Source organism: Grammomys surdaster, unplaced genomic scaffold, assembly GCF_004785775.1.
Source record: "Grammomys surdaster isolate TR1022 unplaced genomic scaffold, NIH_TR_1.0 126219, whole genome shotgun sequence".
Taxonomy (NCBI): Eukaryota; Metazoa; Chordata; class Mammalia; order Rodentia; family Muridae; genus Grammomys; species Grammomys surdaster.
In genome coordinates this window covers 417,717-439,179 of record NW_021621022.1, presented here as the reverse complement: position 1 = coordinate 439,179, position 21,463 = coordinate 417,717, and the positions used below count along the sequence as shown (strand labels likewise).

The window sequence follows — 21,463 nt, the reverse complement described above, 5'->3', positions numbered from 1 at the left end:
AAAAATTCATATAAGAAAAGGGAAGAAGCCAGTTTTGCAGTACTGCCTTATGGTTTTCTTATGCTAAGAAATATGCAAATAATTTGAGTGACTTTGCATTTAGCCCATTGATTGCTGACAAAATTGATGTTCTTGGAAATGTAGTATACATTAAATTTTTAAAAATCCTGTAAAACCTCTATTTACTTGACTGTAGAGTGAGTAAATCAGTGTCTTTATCCAGTGTTTGCACCTTTTGTTACCACACTGACAGTATGAGTCCCTAGAAGCCATTTTCATTTGCTGTAAGTTTGTGGAAAGTCTGTTGGGACCTAGGGTCAGGAAACCGTTCTCCTTGTCCTGGTTGCAGTTTTCCTGTCTAAAGCTGTTTTACTCAAACAGCTTATTGCATCCAAATGTAGACAGTGATGACTGTGAACAGTAATTGCTCTGAACGATCCATCATACGTGCCTGAGGCTAACGTCTCCATTCTGCTCACCTGACATTTTATGTCATAAAGGATGTTTCTGAAAGTAATTCAATGTCTCTTAAGTATTAGTCCTGTCAGATTTATTTAGCTCTTTTAAATGGACTTTTGAAATAAATATGTGTTTTGGTTTTTCAGATTGAGTTTATTAATTTTTATTCTTCTTAAAAATATTTAAAAATGTTCACATTGTGTTTTAAGTAATTACTGCTTTCTGTGTCATAGTTGTTTTTACAAAGGCATGCCTATCAACTCTAGTGTTACTGTTTATTTTCTTTCCTCAGATTTTGCCAGCTTTATGTGTCCTCATCTACCACACGGACATAAATGTGAGTAGAGTGGAGGCAGTGGGAGCTTTGACTCTGATAGAACTGTGTGTGTGGGGGGGCGGGGGTTAAATGAGTGATTGAGCATATTTTTTCTTTGTGAGGGGGGGAGTGTGTGTGTATGGGGGCAGGGGGTGTGGAGAATGAGTAAGTTTAAATCAGATTGATGTAATTTCTACTTTTACTCTTTTTGTCAGTAGAGATGCTGATTTCTTGATCCTCAGAGTGATTAAGGACAGCAGTTTCTCTGATTTCACTTTCCAAAATTTCATTGAGGTTTTTTGAGGGGTTTCTTTGCCCCACTTTTGCCCATTCTGCTCCCAAGAAAATGATACAGAAATAGTATAATTTATTAATAAAGCTGTTGGCACTATGCAGGGCATGTTCTGAGCTATACCAATCTTTCCACGCTGTTAAAACCCACCTGAATGCTCTATTACTTACCAAATTAGTGTCTCCTTGGCAGCTTCTGCTATAGTTGTCTGTTATTGGGGCAAACTTCTCTTGGCCATGTGCTTGGGGTTCATCCCAACTAATGGCCATTTCCCTCTCTTTTTGTTCCTTCTCCTTGTGGTCCCTGCCTGAGTCCCCCTTCTCAGTCTCAAGACTCACCTTCCTCTCTTTGCTGTCCAGTCATAGGCACAAGCATATTATTAACAAATGAGAAATTATTGGAGAGCATTCTTTATAGCACTTTGGTCAATACAGTGCCCATGAACAGACTACAACCTGATCTTGGGGCACAGAACTCAGTATATGAATACACAGCGCACAAGACTAACCCCAACAAGTTTGAGTCACCTGTAGTCAACTATAGTCTTAAAATGTTAAATGAAAAATGTCAATAAATTACCAATGTTTTAAATAATTTTACAGTATATGGCTATAATTGCTCTATTTTATTAATTATTGTTTTACTCTGCCTAATTTATAAATTGAACTATCACAGATATCTGTGTATAAGAAAACACTATAGCCAGGCTGGGGTGGCATATACCTTTAATCTCAGCACTCAGGAGGCAGAGGTAGGCGGATCTCTGAGTTTGAGGCCAGCCTGGTCTACAGAGGGAGTTCTAAGATAGTCAGGGCTACACAGAGAAACCCTGTCTTGAACAACACCCCCCCCCAGGGGGGGGGGACTCAAAACACACATGCACACACACGTATGCTGTCTTAGGCCTCCTTGTGGGGTCTTAGAACTTGTCCCCACAAGTTTGAGGGAACTGTTAGAATGATTTTGAAAGTATTAATATGTACAAAATGATAAATTTTTATAAGCCACTATGGTTATACAATGAATAATTGTCATGACAGAATTGAAGCCATGGCCTATGCCATGATCTCACAAACTTACAATATGGTGTGAAAGTATAATAGAGAAATAACCAAGGTGCTGACTGTGGACACACATATAGTTTTATTTGGCAAATTTAAAAAAAAAAAAATCACCCAGCTAGGGCTACCCAGAGAAACCCTGTCTCAAAAACCATACCAGACCAGTCTGACCAAATGTGCACAATATCACCAAAGAAGTAACATTTGAAATGAACATTATAAGAGCCATGAGTGATGGTGTGCACCTGTAATCCTAGCACTTGGTAGTCAGAGGAGAAGGAACAAGAGTTCAAGGCCAGCTTGAGTTATTTGAGAACTTGCTTCAAAACAAAACATAGAAAAAAACCTAACAATCGTTGCATTGTAAGTAGAAGAAAAGTGTGACAGAAACGGTCAGGATGATGTCCATCTTTGGTTTAGAATATGTGGAACACTGTTTTATGCACATATGTCAACACTTCTAGTTATAAAAAGACTATAAGATAGTATTTCTGTCTGAAGTCGGGGTGGTTTTGAGTAGTTTTCTTGCCAGTTGAACATCATTCGAGGAACACTAGGAAGTGTATTGGAATCCTGACTACATGGAGGTTTTAGAGAGTACAAGGAGGTAGTAACTCAAAAGTTTGATGTGGAGTTTATCTGCAATCTTGACTCCTATGTTTAACAACTTTGGGGGGTTGCCTGGTAATGAGTGAGGCCTATAGGAGGTTTTTGGCTAGATAAATGATAGATACATTTAGATACATTTATATGTGTAGCACATGAGAATTGACATTTGTAACAGACCACTGAGAAAACCGTATCACTTGTAGTGGGGAGGTTTTTATATAAGCAGAGCTATTTTCTTTTCATAATAGGCTTGAAATACGGACAGTAGTAATAGGAACAGCTAAGGAAAGAGATGTGACTAGAATTTAGAACTTGTTCTGTGACAGTATTTTCCAGCATAGATTCAGGAATTATAGACTATGAGGGACTATTGAAAACATGGACATTGTATAAGACTTCACAGGCAAAACTGTATTTCAGAAAAAGTGCTAACATTCAGCCCTAGGAATTTCTTGATGAAGCTTTGGAAGCAAGGGATACAGATCAGCAAAGCAGTTGAAGGAGGTATAAAGCATGTTAGATCACAGACCTGCTAGCTGCTTCCCTCTCTCCCTGAAATCAGCTCACAGGCCTCTGTTGTCCTCCCTTACAACAAAGGACTAACAGGTACCTGGCTGTGTCTCAAGCCAAGGCAGGGAAAGCAAGCCCCTACCTACCACCCCTTGTCTAGCAGCTGCAAGATAAGTTCATGATTCTGCCTACTACCTGCCTGGGTACATAGATCCTACCACACTGGCTCACATGATGGAAAGTCTGCCCACCCCTCTGGCAACCTATAGGAATCAGAAAATAACTTTGTTTTGATGATTTTTTAAAGACTCTTTGCTTTGGGATGTCTGTCATAGTTTATGTGCCTTTTAACTCTCCTGCTGAGACTCCTTTGGGAATTGAAGGCTCTCTGTTGAAGGTCCTACCATGCTGCCTGCCTGTCCTCTGTCTCTTCTAGTGCTTTTCTACTTTAAGGCCAACCCCTTCTCCCAGCCCCATTTGTGGTTGTGAGACTTTGTTGGTCTCTTTCCTAGTTAATAAAACTTCACTCCTAGGGATATTCTTATGCTAGCTCCTCTTGACACATAAAATTTAAATTGGATAAGATGGAGATGTTGTAGATCAAACAGGGCCTTAGATAAAATATTAAGAGTCACATAGCCTCTTGTTGATAGCAAAGTTAGGAATAAGTGGTTAACATTGTATTCTGTGTTCACAACTCACACTCTGTAAGGAAAGTACAGATTTTAGGGGGATTGTACAGTTGAGAATGCAGGTTGGTGGTACATTTTTGGTAGACACAGGAGAAAATTAGCAAGTGCTGAGTTAAGAATTAGTAAAGTGTGGGGGGAGACGAGATATGCTTAGATTGATATTTATGGTGAAAGTAAAGAAATCAGGACTAGCAGCTTTCTAACTTGGATTTTAGGATGCATATGGTCAGTCACACACACACACATCAGTAGGAAGAGGCACAAGACAGCAAGCAGGCCTAAAGATAACAACCAGTGCAAGGGAGGGGGGATAGGCAGAGGGGCTCATGGGAAATGCTTTGTGGTAGTCTGTTGTGAGTCACTAAAAACCAAACTGTATCTACTGTTGAGGATTACAGGAGAAACTAGAGGGTCATTTTGTGTGTTTTCTTCTCTGTGGTGTTGCTGACAATTAATTTGCAAGTGTAATTTTAGAGTATCTGACTTTGCCTGTTTTTATTGTGTCCATGGATTGTTGAGTGTCATATAACATCTGGTACCAACCTACCCTGTTTTACTAGTGATAAAATGGAACTTGATCAGTTTTATCATATAAGTTATGTGCTGAGACTTGATATTTAATGACAAGTGACTTGGGGATCCTGAAGACCACTCACATGTGATGATTAGTAGAATGACTCATGATTCAGAAAGCTGTTTACACTCGTACATGGCTTTACTCACATCTAAGGTTACAGGTTAGAAACCACCAGGGTATACAGTTCAGATTTTAAGTCTATAGCTACTGTTTCTTTTTGTTGGTTGGTTCTCTTTCCTAATTGCTGAGCATTGGTAGCTAATGCCTGTAATACCAACACTGGGCCGTAAAGAGAGGAGGATCAGGAATTTACAGCCAGCCTCAGCTACATAACACCATGTCTAAAAGATAGTAATGTAACAAACCTCTCCCCATACCGTTAGTTTTTGAGAGTTTTTTTCATGTATATTGTCTATTTTATAATGGCAATTTAAGGATTGTTTGGTGAACAGATGTTTGTAACTCTTACAGTTTTATTAATTTAATGTTATAAAGTGTCTTTTGCATCAAGTTTTAGCTAAATTCTACTGTTCTCTTAACAGATTTGTAACTTACTTTCTATTTTCTTCTTTCTTTGGTATAGGTATGCCCTTACTTTTATTTTTAGTCTTCTATTATTACTTTTTTTTTTTTTAAGATATAGCTCATATAAATTGTAGGCTTTGTTTTCATTTAGAAAGCTAATTGAGGCTTCTGCTAGGGAAATTTTTGCAGTGGTAAAGTGCTTGCCTAGTGTATCTAAAGCCCTGTGCTCAACCCCTAATACAAAAAAGGATTTTACATTTTAACTCTAATCATTTTATATAATATTTATGTGCTTTGTTCTAGTAGCCACCTGCATGCTTCTACCTTTTGACGTACCTTTGCTTCACCCCATTTCCCTGTGTGCTGACCAGTGAGCTCACTCTTCTGTGCTTCACCCCATTTCCCTGTGTGCTGACCAGTGAGCTCACTCTTCTTTGCTTCACCTCTGTTTTTGCATCTGTAGACTTAAGTCATTTGCACACTCTTGGACATTTTCCACTAACTCGACTATGGTGTTTTTTGTAATAAATAAAGTATTTTGTTTGTTTGCAGCTACACTTGTTAATATAATATAATGAAAATGTATAAAGAATAATGTTATGGTTTTTAGTTAGAAATAGGATAATGCTGTTTATTAATAAGGAATCTTAAAATGTGAATACCTCAGAAATGTTCGCAAGTCAGCTGATCTCAACAGTTGTCTCTGATATCACCTTACTTTGGAAGGTATTACCAAATATTTGAGTTAAAACTCAAGAATTTTCCAAAATAATGCCATAATTAATGCAAGTGTATTCTATATTCAAACTAAAACAATTTTCATAAAACTTTTCTTTCCAAAATCATAGTAAAGGAAACAAGGCATTTTGTTAAATGTAGGCACAGTAAAAATAAATGTATACTTAACTTTCACCTCCTAAAACAGGCTGTTTTCTGCTCACAGCCTTAGGACCAAGGCAAAGAACAGTCAACATGCAACTTCAGTTACAGGACTGCCAAAACCAAGCTCTAAGAATTGAACACAGACACCTTAGGAGGGTTTAAGGAACCTGGACAAAGGATCTAGGTTCTATGTCAGAGCCAATGAAAAGGCAAAATGGCTCTTCCCAAGCCTGGCCCAGCCCCTCACTCACCAGTGTTCTGCTCCAGGGGAGGTATTTTCCTGTAAACGTTCAGCATACAGGAAGCTCAGACTCTACTGGGTATTTTAAGGCTTGTAGGCAAAGTATTTCCTCAGCACAGCTAGGCACAGTCTGTGTGTTGATTGCCTGTTTCCAGTTTATTCTAATTTCTTACCATGTATTTGCAGATGCAGGACTGCAGATCTTCCCTATATTATAATCACGCCTAATGTCCATCCTAACTTACAGTTCAACTTCTGTGTCTGGAAACAGTCCTTGTAGTTAATGATAACACCTACATGTTAAAATCCACTGTTACAATGTATTTGGTCACCAAACATTAATCTATTATAGACCAAGAAGTGTTTCTAACCATAACTGCCATGCATCTAATTCACAGCCAGAATCCCCAAGATTAAAAATGTTTTTCCACAACAAATAATAACTTACACAGACATGTGGGTGCGTGCACTCACACACTTCTCACACGGCTATGCTTGGGGAAGCTCCATGTGTCGAGTGCCACCAAAGGCATTATTTGCTAAACTGTGGTTCCTTCCAGGTTTTGGTTTGGTTTGGTTTGGTTTTAAGAAAACTTACAGTAGGGCACCGCTGTTTCAACTCTACTTTTTCCTGGGACTCTTGATGACACAGGTCAGCTTTGTTGTAATGCTGCAAGTCCCTTGGCTCTGCTCCTTTCAGTCTTTTTGTTACTGTTGTTACTTAGTGTCTTAGTCAATGTTCTATTGCTGTGTAGAGACACCATGACCACAGCAGTTCACACAAAGGAAAACATTAAATTGTTTCAGAGGTTTTACTCCATTGTCATCATGACAGGGAACATGGCAGCATGCAAACAGACATGGTGTTAGAGAAGTAGCTGAGAGTTCTACATTCAGATCCTCAGATAGCAAGAAAGCGAGAAGGCCTGGTTTGGGCTTTTGAAACTCAAAGCCACCCTCAGTGATACACCTACTCCAACAAAGCCATCCCTTCTAATCCTTTGAAAGTAGTGCCACTCCCTGATGACTAAGCATTTAAATATATGAGCCTATGGGGGACATTGTTATTCAAATCACCACATTTAGATCATATTTCTAATCTTTCCTTTGATGCAGCTCATGAGTTCCTTTGATTTTTCTACTCTGGAATGCCATTCCCCCCCCCCCACCCCCCAGCTTCTGTTTCAAACACGTTCATAATTGTTTCCATTCCTTCCTTTCTCATTTCTTATTCTCCACCTCATCTCACATTTGGCATAATCCAGATCCAACCAGTATTTAAGTGTTTTCTTCTTACAGGTAATTTGAAATTGTTCACATGGTTCTTAGTAATGCTAAAGATAAAGTTTATGTGTGTCATGCATCTCTGACTCACATGCTTTCCTAAAAGATAGGTAAATTCATTAGCTGCCACAAGATACCATTAATTTAGACCCTTAATAGACAGGTCTCTAGATTTCAAATGGCTTGAGTGGTGCTTCTGCCTCAGAAGATACCAAAGAAGACCGACCACATACCAGTTCTGTGTTCAGAATCGGGTTTTTAGATCCTATAAGTACATACCCTGTTTGGTTTTTGTTCTCACAGTTGAAAACTTGAGATGGATGAGAGTGAGGTTTAATTTGGCTTTTGGAGTCTCATGCAGCCTAGGTTGTTCCCTCTTGCTATGTAGCTGAGGATGGCTTTTACTTCTGCGTTCCAGATTGCATCTCCTCAGTATTGGCCGTCACAGATGTGTGCTATCACAGTCAGCACAATGTGATTATGCTTCTTGCTTTTTCATTTGAGGGCTTATGTCAAGGTTAACTGCCAAGTCATTCCTTAACATATTCACTTTTATTAGTCAGAAAAATTGGGCTGCTGCAGGCCCAAGCATGGGAAACATGGTGCTAGTAGGCTTTCCCTTTCCCCTTCTCTTCCCCCTGTAAACCATAGATTACACTCCTAAAGGTAGTCACCAAGGACTGTTCTTTTATTTGGACACTTTCTTGGGCCAGACTCATATCTTATAGCTGATCACAACTGTCTAACTATCACGGTGTTGAAGTCCAGCAATCAGAAGCCACCCTAACTAGCATGCCCAATCAAAACAAACCATATCCTGTCCAGTTCTAACAGAGGCACCCAACACTCCTTTCTCTTAAAAGTCACACCTGAAAGAGTTAGAAATCAGTCACTTTACTTTTCTTCCCCACTTAATAAAAGATCTCTGTGAAAATAGGTGTTTGAGTGTGGTAACCCGGGGTCTGGGAGGGAGCACTCTGCTGTGTGCAGATCCTTTCACTAAACATACTTAAGAACCAGTCAGATGGATGATGGTGACTATTGGCATCGTGTAGTCCTAAGGCTGCACAATGGTCTGGCCTCATACTGTACATGAAGTAGATCACAGTTATTTATGGACCTAATTTTTGGGCCCATGGAGAATTTACTACTTATTTAACAATTTATTATTTATTATCGTGTAGCTATATTATTTTTTATCATGATGATGAAGATGATGTCTGTGTTATGTCTATGTCTGAGCTCTGCACCAGTGGAGGTCAAAGGATGACTTTGTCTTGTTGATTCTCTCCTTCCACCTTTATATGGCTTCAGGGATTAAATCAGCTCACCAGGCTAGCTTGTAAGCTCTTGTGAAGCTGTCTTGCTAGCCCTTTATTTTTATTTTTATCTATCTGGTGTATAAAGTCATTAAGTCAGAAACTGGAAAAGAAGCATCCTAGCCTTCTGTCTCATGTTTTTGAAGGGTGATCTTAGGTAGACACTGAGAGAGGGTTTATATCTATCAATACAAGGATACCTCACCATCTCACCACCAAGTTAAAGCAAAAGCTCTTTCTGTTGCAACTCCTCAAGTATGTGTTTCCTTGTTTTACTTCCTGCAGATTCTTGTAGACACTGTTTGGGCACTGTCATACTTGACAGATGGGGGAAATGAGCAGATACAGATGGTTATTGACTCAGGGGTTGTACCCTTCCTCGTGCCCCTTCTGAGCCACCAGGAAGTCAAAGTTCAAGTAAGTATTATAATTTTTTTCATATTAAATTATTCATATGACCAGCCTTCTATAATTAATATTCAGTCAAGTTCAACAATATGCACCTCAGGGTGCCCTAACTCATCTCTTAAATCCAAATTTGTTTTTTTAATTCATCGGCATTTTAGTTATGTATATCTCAGAGTATATAGATCTGTATGCCTTCCATTGTCATTTCAACCAGACAGAAATAAAACTCCTGATCACCACAAATTGCTTTTCTAGTATCTGTTAGGAGACAGCATGGTACATATCTGATGCCTGTGTTCTCCTTCATTCCTTCTGCTGTATTCCTGGGTCCTTCCTCCTCCATCCCTTCTGTTGAATGCTTAGGCTCTTCCTTCGGCCTCCTCTGTTACAGGTCCCTTCTCTTTTCACTGAAGTCTTCAGTCTGCCTCTCCTTAACTCTCTGTGGATGGGTAGTATCCTAACTGCATACCTTGTGACTCTGCTCTGATTAGCGGTTGTTGTTAGCTCTGCTCATCATACTTCTCTGCCAGATGTTTTACTAAGTACAAATAAATGCTGACCCAGAGCGACATTAAATATATTAAATGCAGGATATATATGACATTGTAGGCAGAAATGCATGCTGATTCAGGACAATATTAAAGTCTGTGGTACCAGTTTAGCAATATATAAGAACTGTTTTAAAGATGAGACTTCATGATTTTTAGTTTTCATTGTTTAAAACACTTTTCTAGCATGTTTTCTGTGGAGTTCCATAACTTTCTGCAAGACATTATTGTTTAAAAGTCATTGCTTGGTTTGTTTATGGCTTTTGTCGTGTGTTAATCTTTTGCTCCTCACATTCTCTCGAGTTAATGAAAAAGACATAACAATTCATCATAAACATCCCTACAACGTTTTGTTCCTCCTTCAGACTGCAGCACTCAGAGCAGTTGGGAACATAGTGACTGGCACTGACGAGCAGACCCAGGTGGTTCTCAACTGCGATGTCCTGTCCCACTTCCCAAACCTCTTGTCACACCCGAAAGAGAAAATAAATAAGGTAAAGGCACGAACTGTTTTTCCTCCTGCCTGTGACACTTTCCTTGTTGCTATTATGATGTTTGTCCTGATTCAGAGTCATGACACTCAAGGTGAGAAATCTTTTGTCACTGTTTTAACTTCTGCTTCCTCTAGTCCTACTCCCATCACACAATAAAGAATATTGAATATTTGGACTATTTATGTTTAAATAGGTTGAACAGTATCAGCAATTATTCACTTATTAACCAGTATACAAAAATACATATAAAATCTCCCACAAAATTAACTGGTATTCTATTTTTTTTTTTTTTTAAGAAAAAGCAGATAACTTAATCTTTTACATTAGAATAGACCTTAGGGTGTCATGTCTTCTTTCAAAGATCATAAAAATGTATTCTTTTAAAGTCTTGAAAATATATACAAGTTTATTTTTAATTGGACAGTAGATTGTTAAGTACTTAAGTAGTTTTATGGCTTGTCACACAAAGCATACTTTTAAAGTTCATTCATTTAATAGAATGTTAGAGCTCTGTGTGTTTGTGTGTGAGGGTGAAGGACTAAGGTCAGCATCAGTTGTCTTCCTCAGTTGCTTTCTGCATTGTATTTTAAAAAATTACTTTCATTATTTTGAATTCTGTGTCTGGGTGAATGGGCATGTGCATATAAATGCAGACGCCGGTAGAGGTCAGAAGCAGCTCCCTCCTGGAGCTGGTGGTCCAGGACTGATTGCAGCTTCCTAGAGTTCCTAGGAGCTGAACTCTGGTTTTGGAGAATAGTTCATGCTCTACCATGGAATCAGCTCTCCAGGTTTCTCCCTTTGTGTTTGGAAGTAATGTCTCTCGCTGGACCTGAGCACTGCAGATCCTTGTCTCTGCCTCACTAGTCCTTGGGTTACAGATGTGTTGCTGAGCCGAGGATTTAGATGGCTGCTAGAGATCTATTCAGGTGCTCATGTTCGTGTGGCAGACACTTCACCAACTCACCTACCTCCTGAGCCCTGATTGATTTGCATTTATGGCTGAATAAGTCATTCTGTTGGATGTGTATACCATATTTTCCTCATTTACCTGTTGAATGACACTGGGGTTGTTTTCACCTTGTGGTTATTGTGAATAAAGTTGCAGAAAAAGACTGACATCAGTAACTGTTTAAAAGTCTTTGATTTAGTTTCCTTTCTGATGTAGCTAGAAGTCGCTAGGTCACGGTAATTGTGGTGTTTTTTGAAGACCCTTTAAACTATTTTCTCTAATGGCTGTACTTTACAGTATATTAGGGTTTCATTTTCTCTCCAGCTGTGTGGCTATAGATGCTGGTCACCAAATGTCATCTCACATAGGTGCTGAGTACCTGAATGCAGGAGCTCATGCTCTTGTAGAAGGCACCTTACCCATCGAACCTTCTTCCCACACCTAGTGCTTAAAACTAAGTATCTTGTAGTGGAAGTAGTTTTGACGAGTATTTGGAAATTCCAGTCTTCGGACATGCCTTTCAAACTGAGCTAATACAACTCTGTGAATAAAGATTTGGGTCTGTTTTATTTGTTTTATTTGTTTTATTTGCATCACCACTACTTAGAATAATACCTAGCTTAAAGTAGGATTACAGTTTATTAAATAAACACTGGGTTTAGTGGACACAAGTATCATGAATGAAAGCTTCCTTCCTCTTTACTTAAATGGAAGTCTGAGTTGGCTAAATAGAAGGTAGAATGCTTGCCTTGTAAACCTGACAACCTGAGTTGGATCTCTGGAACCACATGATGGAAGGAGAGAACCAATCTCAAGTTAGAAGTTATCTGACCTGCACATACACACCATGGCGTGGATGTGCACAACTCTTTCCTTATATTCAAACACCAGGCTCAGTGATTGTAAGGAAAAATGAAAAGGGCAGTCTTGCACAACCAATCACTTTTTAGATTTGGTCACTTTAACACTACTCGGGAGATTTTTTTTTAACCAAATATTTAAAATATTAAAGAGAAAAATAAAAACATTAGCGGTAGCTTTTTCAATAAAAGTGGTCCATATTTTATTCACTACAGGAAGCAGTATGGTTCCTTTCCAATATAACAGCAGGCAATCAGCAGCAAGTCCAAGCTGTGATAGATGCTGGGTTAATCCCCATGATTATCCATCAGCTCGCTAAGGTTAGTCATATTATGAATTCATTATTTGTCTTAATTTATCACAACCCAGACTGTTTGATAAAGAACTTATTTTGTGAAATTGTTTTTATATTTTAGGGGGACTTCGGAACGCAAAAGGAAGCTGCTTGGGCCATTAGCAACTTAACGATAAGTGGCAGAAAAGACCAAGTGAGTTTGAGAACATTTAACTTGTCACCTTACTAATTTCATCAAGGGAACTTCTTTTTTATTTTTATAAGTTACTGAATGTTTTCGTCTTGGTACTGTAGTTTTAGAGGGAAAGAGAATTACATATATTAAAAATATTTCTTCTCTTGTATTATCTAGGTTGAATACCTTGTACAGCAGAATGTAATACCACCATTCTGTAATTTACTGTCAGTAAAAGATTCTCAAGTGGTGCAGGTGGTTCTAGATGGTCTAAAAAACATCCTGATAATGGCTGGTGATGAAGCAAGCACAATAGCGGAGATCATAGAAGAGTGTGGAGGTAAGAAGTGCCCCCTGGAGTTCTGAACACTAGTCCTCTGCATTCAGTTCAGCTAGAGAGTGACTAACAGCACTCTTAAGTGTTCAAATTTTTTTCAAGACAGGGTTTCTCTGTGTAGTCCTGGCTGTCCTGGAACTCACTCTGTAGACCAGGCTGGCCTCGAACTCAGAAATCCACCTGCCTCTGCCTCCCAAGTGCTGGGATTAAAGGCATGCGCCACCACCGCCCGGCCAAAGTATCTTGATGGTCTTATTATTAGCATTACTAAAGGATTTTTTAAAAGCCAGTAGTTCATACTTTGGAAATACACAGGTTGTGGAATCAACTTTCCTGGAAATTGATGGATTTTAGAAAATACTTGTTAGTAATTTTTTTTTTTCCATTGCCACATTAAAACTCTGAGGCTCAGTGCTTATGGAAAAAAATAGGGTTTTGGAAAATGACAAAGTATCAAGGACAGAATATTTGTTTCTTTCTTTCTCTTTCTTTCTCTCTCTCTCTTTCTCTCTCTCTCTCTCTCTCTCTCTCTCTCTCTCTCTCTCTCTCTCTCTGTGTCTCTCTCTCTCTCTGTCTCTCTCTCTCTCTCGTGTGTGTGTGTGTGTGTGTGTGTGTGTGTGTGTGTGTGTTTGTTTAAGCACACATGGGAGAGAATAAACTACAGAGTGAGTCAGGGACAGATGCAGTGTTTTGCAGTAACTTTCTTTAGTTACTGTCTTTCATTTAGTGTTTAAAACTATATTTGTTTCTACTGGAGTACTAATCACAACATACAATATAACCTTATTAAGCATTTTGTATCCATTATTGTTGATACCTATTTCCCTACTTTTCTGATTTGTATATCTTAAAAATAAACTATTCCAATATGTTTTAAAGAAAAATATCTCTAGGGTGAATACTAAGATACAAACTTGTGCGTCTCGTACATGAATTACATGCTGCATTGGAAGTACAAAAGATACTCTGAATTGAGCTTGGGTGTGCACACCTATATGCAGCACTTAATAGACAAGAGGATTGCAAGTTCAAGTCCAGTCTTAACTGCCCAGGCCGTGTCTCATCAATCCAGAACAGAGATCACTGTTAGTGCTCTGAAAGCGTGCTCTTTTTGCTCTTTCTATCTGTAGAGCATAACTTACTCACTTTTTAAATGCAGTGTTTCTTCATCTAAAGCTTCCTTCAATTATTAAGTTCTAAAAACTTAAATTTCAGTCATATGAAATTACATGCAGAAAGCAGTGGAAAGATACTCTATGTGATATCATGATTAAAATGTAACATTCTGGGAAGTTTTCAGATCTTGTACTGGCACTAACTGGCCATGCAACCAAAAACAGACTCTATCAGATCTCTGTCAGATGGAATGTTTTGGTGATGTTTTTAGTTTTTGCTTTTGTTTTTTAGTTTTGTTGTTGTTACAAAAACATTTTTGAAGAGAAAGGACTTAATGGGCTGCTGGTTACGGTTTTTCTCTGCTTTTTCAACTGTCGTCTTTAAGTGGAGATAGAGCATATTCTGAGGTTCATATCATTTGCTATAATCAGATTGTGCAGGTTAGTATCAACTTAATTTTTATATTCTTTGTCAGGTTTGGAGAAAATCGAAGTTTTGCAGCAACATGAAAATGAAGACATATATAAATTAGCATTTGAAATCATAGATCAATATTTCTCTGGTGATGATGTAAGTAAATATTAAAACAGAAATATCTGCATGTAGATTGAGACTTGTATACATAGTGGCTATTCACCAAGAATTTGTACTGTTTTCTGTTAGATATTTCATCAGTGAATTTTCTTAAAATACTTTATACAAAACTTCATTATCAGGTTATAAAAGCAGTTCTTGTTACATTTTTAATCTATTAACTGGGAAGAAATAATTCTAGGAATGATGTTCAGATAGGTTAAGTACTTCAGATACAAGAACTTACGACAGGCGCTTTTTAAAAAACGCATGTTCAATTGTGTATCTTTAATTTTCCAATAAAATTGTTACTGATTCTCCTGGATATTTTTAGATAGTTAAAATATTCATTCAGAGTTTCTCCTTTATTTTCATAGATTGATGAAGATCCTAGCCTCATTCCTGAAGCAACACAAGGTGGTACTTACAATTTTGACCCAACAGCCAACCTTCAAACAAAAGAATTTAACTTCTAAGGTCAATTAAGTGCAGCGTCTTTCATTCAATATGAAACACCACCAGATGGCCACCAAGCGATAAGACAGCAAGCAACAGAAGGCTCCCAGCACTCTTGCCTCTTCATTTTGATGCTTCTAAAGCAAGCCATGTCTCAGTCACTTTGCAGTTGCCAAAAGTCACTCTCACATGGACTGTAAATGCATATGCATGATATCCTAAACTGTTTTAGAATTCTCCTTAACCATCTCAACTCCCCTATATTTTCTATGTTCCCTGGTGCCACATGCTGACAGCTGCAGTCTCCAGTTAGAATATTCCATAGTGGTGGTATATCAGCAGCCCACTGATACGCCTTTGGAAAAAGGTTCGCTGTGGATCAAGACACTTTGGTATGATGTGTATTCATGTTGGAAGACTACAGAGGTGCAGTGTGATCTGAGCCTCCATCATTGTTCTCCACAAACATATTTTCATATTCTTATGTGGAAGAATTAAAGTACAAGCCAAATGATTTTCATTGGTGAAACTGACACAAAAGTAACTAAAAACAAGAAACTTGGTTGTTGATTAAAAAGATAAGTTTTTTAAAACTGTACTTTACCTACCATTAATTGATGTGTTTATTATCTGCCTCAGAAGCCAGGGTTGGAGGAAGAGCTTTAGATATCAATGGTAATGCTTTCGCCATTATACCTAATTTTTGAGAACAGCAAATCCTATTTGACCACTCACTTCAGCCTGTGTGTTCCTGCTGTTTTGAATAATCAAATGCTGTGCATGGTCTCTACCTGAGCTGCAACCTGTTACAGACTTGAACTTCTGTTAAGTTGAAAGCAAGAGTCCTTGACTACAAAAATACATAAATAAATAAGTCAAAACAAGAATGGAAAAGGTCTAAATACTCATTGGTAATGTTTAAGATAAAGTCTTGCTTTCAGCTTCCAGGGGTTAATTTTATTTTTTGTTTTAATTTGATAATTGGATATGGTTGATTTATATTGGGTTTAAACTGTGGAGCTTTCATGTTTACTGTAATTTAGTCTTAAAATATTTTTTACTTAGTAACCAGTACTTTTGATAATGTGGTGGCAACAAACCAGCAACTATTTAGAAGTGTTACAAGACTTCATTCTTGAGTATTGGGGAGCTCATTCAGATCCCACTCAAAGCATCTGCACATATTAAAAGATAAACCAAGGATCTGTGTAGAGGAATGGTCTGCAGTTATTTAACTCAGCCTGATTTGCAGATCTTTAGCTCTGCAAAATCTGGCATTACTATGTAAAGTCATTGCTTTTGGCAAATAGTCTGACCCAGTTATTAATGAATGAATATGGATTTGAAATTTTTTAAACTAATTTGTGCTGTCACAGAAATGGTTTTGTTGCTCTTGTTCACTGGGTATAATTTCCCAATGCATTGATGTGAAGGGATAGAAATCTAAACTAAGTTAGTTTTCAGATGGGGGGTGTATTTACTGTGATGAAGAGGAGACAGATGCCATCAGAGCTTTGTGAATCAGCTGGGGTGTTTTCACTGATAAACAACACACAGCAGGTGTGCTTCATTACAAATACATGTATCTGCCAAGGTGGAGCCACTTTAAAGAGTGAGTTTTGTCTTGTATCTAAAATGGATACAAGCGTATGTTTAAACTGCAAGATTTTTACTTGCTAGAGAATCTGTTTTAATATAGTGGTTTGGCCTCTGATTATTTATAGGTTTTATAAATTTTAGAATCAATTTCTCTTTAAGGTGGCTCAGATTTTTCAACTCTTGTGCACATAAAATTGAGTTGAAGTTCATTGTGCCTTTTTTCTTTACCCAAATTTTGAGTTAAAGCTTCATATGGTAACTGCATCCTGTTCAAACACTTGTCTAAATTTTGAAACTGTGTAGTGTTCACTAAAAGTAGGAGTAACAAAGTCAGAATGAATTAAGGTCACAAACTTTGGTGAAACCCTTAAAGTCAAAATCTTCTTGATATTGTGAATTGTCCCCCTTCCAGTCTACTTTCTTCTGGACTCTCCCTACTTAACTGACAGTTACCTTTTACAATTTGCACACATCGAGATTACAATTGGGCCTCTACTGTGATGATTCCTATTTCCTCTCGCGTCTTAAGTGCAAGCTAACCTTTAAGTAACATTAGCATCAAGTAGTGCAGACTGTGCATCTGCTTGATTCGGTTTGCTGTGACCTTACCAGTTTTGAATTGGAATCACACCATTTCGTAGATAAAGGAAACTGAGTGTATTGCTGCACTTTTAAGTTTTCAAAACAGTGTTTTAAAATTGCATTGTTTTTATTTTTTTTTTAAACTCAGTTTAAAAAAAAGACTAAAATGTTCTTTCAAAAGAGGCATCTAAACGTGTTCCTAATTTTGTATATGGGCTTAGGTTTTGTAACCAATAAAAAAGCTGCTATCAAATATGATACAACATTGAAAGACTTATTTCTGGAAATAATTGTTTAGCTTTGTTTTTTGTGTGATTAAATTTAAGTTTTGATTATCTTCAAATGCCAGCCACCACAGTGGTGGTGACGCATGAGTGACTGTCACTGTATTTTGATGTTTCCTTTCTACCGTAAGTGACCAACCAGTAGCTTCTGGAGAGAGTGCGTTTTGACAAATCAGAACTACCAGTGTGTGTGTCATTTCCTAAGCTGCCATAACACAGACCCAGTGAACTTGGGGCTTCAAACCACAAAAACTGTGGTGCAGTTCAGGCAGCAAGAAGTCGAGTCGGGGTGTTGACTGCATCAGGCTCTCTTCCTCACTCAGCCTGGAAAGGATTCCTTCCTGCCTTCTGGTGGAGACTGGCAGGCCTCAGCTCATGGTTCATCACGCCATTCTCTGCCGATCTGTATGTATTGAAACACTGTAATTTAGAAGAAAGCCTCAATTATTTGAAAAGATGGTGTGATTATGAAGTGAACCAACCATTCAGACTTTAAAGCCTGTAATTATAACAGAAAGTAGTAATTGAAGTAAACCTGAAAGCCTTTACTTTCAAGGTAGAAGTGTAGCTCTGAATGAAATCTTGGATTAATTAGAAGAACAAAAGAACAACCAGACCTTTGAGTATAGAAATATTCTTCTGTATATTGCCACTTCAAATTACTTTTAAAAGAAGTCAGTCCAGTGACGCATAACGCAGGTCAGTCTCTATGGTTTCAAGGCCAGCCTGATCTACACAGAGAAAGCCAGTCTTGGAAAAAACAACAACAAGAAAGAAGTCAGTGTGTAAGTAAGTCAGTGAAGTCACACAGTCTTGCCATCACTTCTTTCAGATGTGCATCCTTTTTAGGGCACTCACCACTGCAGGTAAACCAAGGGCGGCTGCCATTTAGATGGCATTGGTCTTTCTGTGATAGTTAATTTGTTTTAAACACTTTTTGACTATGATTAGGTTTTTAATCCTCTGGAGAACTTTAACTATTGGTGGGGGAATATAGTTTCTGTTTATTACACTGATTCTAAGTCAGCTGACCCAGAAAATGCTCATGGACCCTACCTTCAAGCTTAGAAGTAAACTGCAAGTAGTCAAAAGCATGGGACAGAATGACTCTCAGAAATGTACATAGAGACCAGTTGTGAAAATATCTGTTTGGGAAAGTGGATGTAGGTGCATTCTGTCTCTGTGATTGATTTGCTCAATAGATAACTTACTTTGGCCCATTTTTTGTTGTTGGGTAACTGATTGTTCTGCAGGTGTTTTCCTGTGGACAGTGAGATGGTTAGCTCCATCTGTGAGTTCCAGTCACCAGGTTGTAATAGCAGCTCATCCTCTTCCAGGCTACACAGCTGGACATATGTCTATAGACATTGCTAAACATCTGGTGGCCCAAACTTGCATCGTTGTACACCATTGACCCAAATCCACTCCTGTAGTAAAGGCTTAGCCAAGGCAGTGTACAGCTGTCTGCTGTGTGAACAGTAGGCTTTTCTCAGTTCTGTTTAGCAGTTGAGCTGAGTTAGTGTTGGTTCCAAATATCAGTGTAGTTTGAAAACTGTTTTCATATTCAGTACTTCCTAAGGCACACAAGAAATTGTTTCCCTCAGAAAGCTAACAAGTTTTTTAAGCAATGTAGAAGAGTAGAGAGCTTGAGTAGCCTGCTCTGGGTCCCGAGTACAAATCCCAGAAGCATTAAGTAAATAAGACAGTACCATTACTAATAGTATCACAAAGTCCCTGCAGGGAGTTTGTTCTGCAGTGTCCCTACCTTTCCGCAGAAATTACCATCTCCTATAATGGTGTCCAAAGACTCTATCTAGGCTGTGTACGGACAACTATAAGGTAAATACGGCGTGTCTTTATGGGATAGCGATTTTACCAGTTTTATGTAAGTGTAAATCTGAGTGTGTTACAGAACATACATGTATGTCCATATGGTAGTTTAAAAATCAGGTTTTTTGTTTTTTGGATTTTTTTTGAGGCAGATGTTTTATGGGACAGGATTAAGAAGTGATGAGTCACTAACTCTAAGGGAGCTTAGTCTGCTTTGTTGGCTGCTGATCCCTCCTATCCCTGAAAACCATTCACTTTTCTTAAGTGTCCATCATTACAAGTTTTGTGATTGGAGCTAGTTTAACTTTTCCAGAGAGCAGAAGAGACTGAACTGTTCTTACAAGATGCATCCTCTGTCCTGCTCAGCCTGAGCACCTATGCAGTACTGCCTTCCTAGTAGTAAAAGCCTTACTGCTCCTGGTTCCTGTCCACTTAAACAGGCCACGGACCCCAATAATGAGCGGTATGACTAGTTTCTGGTTATAATGAAATGGCAGCATTCCATCATCTCAACACAGTTCTAGTGTGGGAAAAGTTATTAATTTCCAGCCTTGTCTTAGACTTGGAATTATAGCCTAAACTTTCTTTGCTCTATGATATAGGCATCTGCCCTGTCTAAAACTTAAATTTTATACTATCTCAGTTCAATTTCCTCATAATATCATTCCTGTAACTCTGTCCTTTTTTTTTTTTTTTTATGAATAGTTAAGACTAAGCCTTTAGGAACACTAAAATATTTTTTGAGCATCTTATCCCATGCCAAGGTAGTATGCCATGGCATAGGATAAACTCAGTTCAGGAATGGCCTGGTGAGGAGGGTGATGCTGCTAGCCAGTGGTTCCTAGGGTCAGCTACATTTAATACAATGTGGTCCACTTGACCTGGTGAAGTTTCTATTAGGTTGTATTTTTTGCAAAGTATGAAGCTGACTGTGCTGCAAAAACATGGAGGTAGGAAAGGTCTGTACACGGGTATTGTGGGAAGCACAGAAAAATGTCAAAGGCCAGTGGAGAGAAGGATTAAAAGGGTATGTAAATGGGTTAGATATCTGTCTGCTGCTCACAGGCCAGAAGAGGACACTGGATCCACTGGACATGAAGTTATGGACAGCTGTAAACTGCATTTGAGTGCTGGCAACCTAAATGGGTCTTCTGCAAAAGCACTAAGTGCTCTTACCTGTTGAACCATCCATTTGATACTTCAGCCCCAAATACCAGTTTTCTATTATCCCTCTTGCTCACAGAGTGCCGAAATCCTATGGATTATTAGCAGGCAGTGATATCTGCCCCTAGCTATCGCCCTCTTCCTGGCCCTATTAGTGGAGGACAGATTAGTTACCGAGAGTGTATTGTTTTTCTTGCCGCTGTGATCAAAAAACACTGACAGAAGCCATATAAGAGAGAAGGTTTGCTTTGGCCCCCAGTTTGTCGGTAGTCCATCATGGCAGGAGAAATCATGGTGTCAGGAGTTGGAAGCAGCTAGTGACACGCATCCAGTCAGGAGGCAGAATGAGACATGATGGTGTTTACCTTGCTTCTCTTCCTAGTCAGCCCAGAACCCACACTAAGGAACAGGTCCACAGGTAAGGCATGTCCCACCTTAACTAACCTAGAGAATGCTTCATAGGCATAATCAGAGGCTATAGTCTCCCAGTTCATCTTAAATCCTGTCAAATTCACAACTATCACCAAAAGAATTGTGAGAAAATTTGATAGAGAAAATGTAGTTCAGAAATAATTGGTTTTCTCTTACTGGGCTGGCAGGACTGGCACTGCTCTTTTAGCGGGTCTTGGATTGGACAGCTGGTATTTGCAGGATCCTGTAATAAGTGCCAAGGATCCCACATCAGACATGCCAGTCACAGCCTCTGCTCTTGTGGAGTTTCTATTCTAGCGTTGTAAGGGAGTCGTAATAAAGAGTAAACAGAATTTCTGCAGATGTTATCTGCCACAAATAAAATAGTACAAGACGTGGCTGGGAGGCGTTTTTGAGCTTATGCCAGCAATCTTTTCAGTTTTGCTAAAGTACACATAACAAAGTTCACCCTCCTAGCCAGCCATTTTTAAAGGAACATAGCTTAGCAGTAGTTTGCTCACTGCCATAGAGCCAACCTGCAGAAATGTCTATCGCAAAGTTGGAATTCATTAAACAACTGCCTCCCCCTTTCCCAGAATCTACCCCACTCTCTG

The 21,463-nt window shown here is 38.6% G+C and overlaps 1 protein-coding gene across 1 annotated transcript in view; it reads left to right on the top strand.

The window, feature by feature from the left end:
- Nucleotides 1–17,423, top strand: part of Kpna3 (karyopherin subunit alpha 3) — a 70,021-nt gene extending 52,598 nt beyond the window's left edge. Inside the window, exons 10-17 of the mRNA XM_028758713.1 lie at nucleotides 752–796; nucleotides 9,053–9,184; nucleotides 10,089–10,217; nucleotides 12,243–12,347; nucleotides 12,444–12,515; nucleotides 12,675–12,837; nucleotides 14,426–14,520; nucleotides 14,901–17,423. Coding sequence (XP_028614546.1) covers nucleotides 752–796; nucleotides 9,053–9,184; nucleotides 10,089–10,217; nucleotides 12,243–12,347; nucleotides 12,444–12,515; nucleotides 12,675–12,837; nucleotides 14,426–14,520; nucleotides 14,901–14,999 — 840 coding nt within the window. The 3' untranslated portion in view covers nucleotides 15,000–17,423. The remainder of the gene's footprint in view (nucleotides 1–751; nucleotides 797–9,052; nucleotides 9,185–10,088; nucleotides 10,218–12,242; nucleotides 12,348–12,443; nucleotides 12,516–12,674; nucleotides 12,838–14,425; nucleotides 14,521–14,900) is intronic.
- The last annotated feature ends 4,040 nt before the right edge of the window (nucleotides 17,424–21,463 follow it).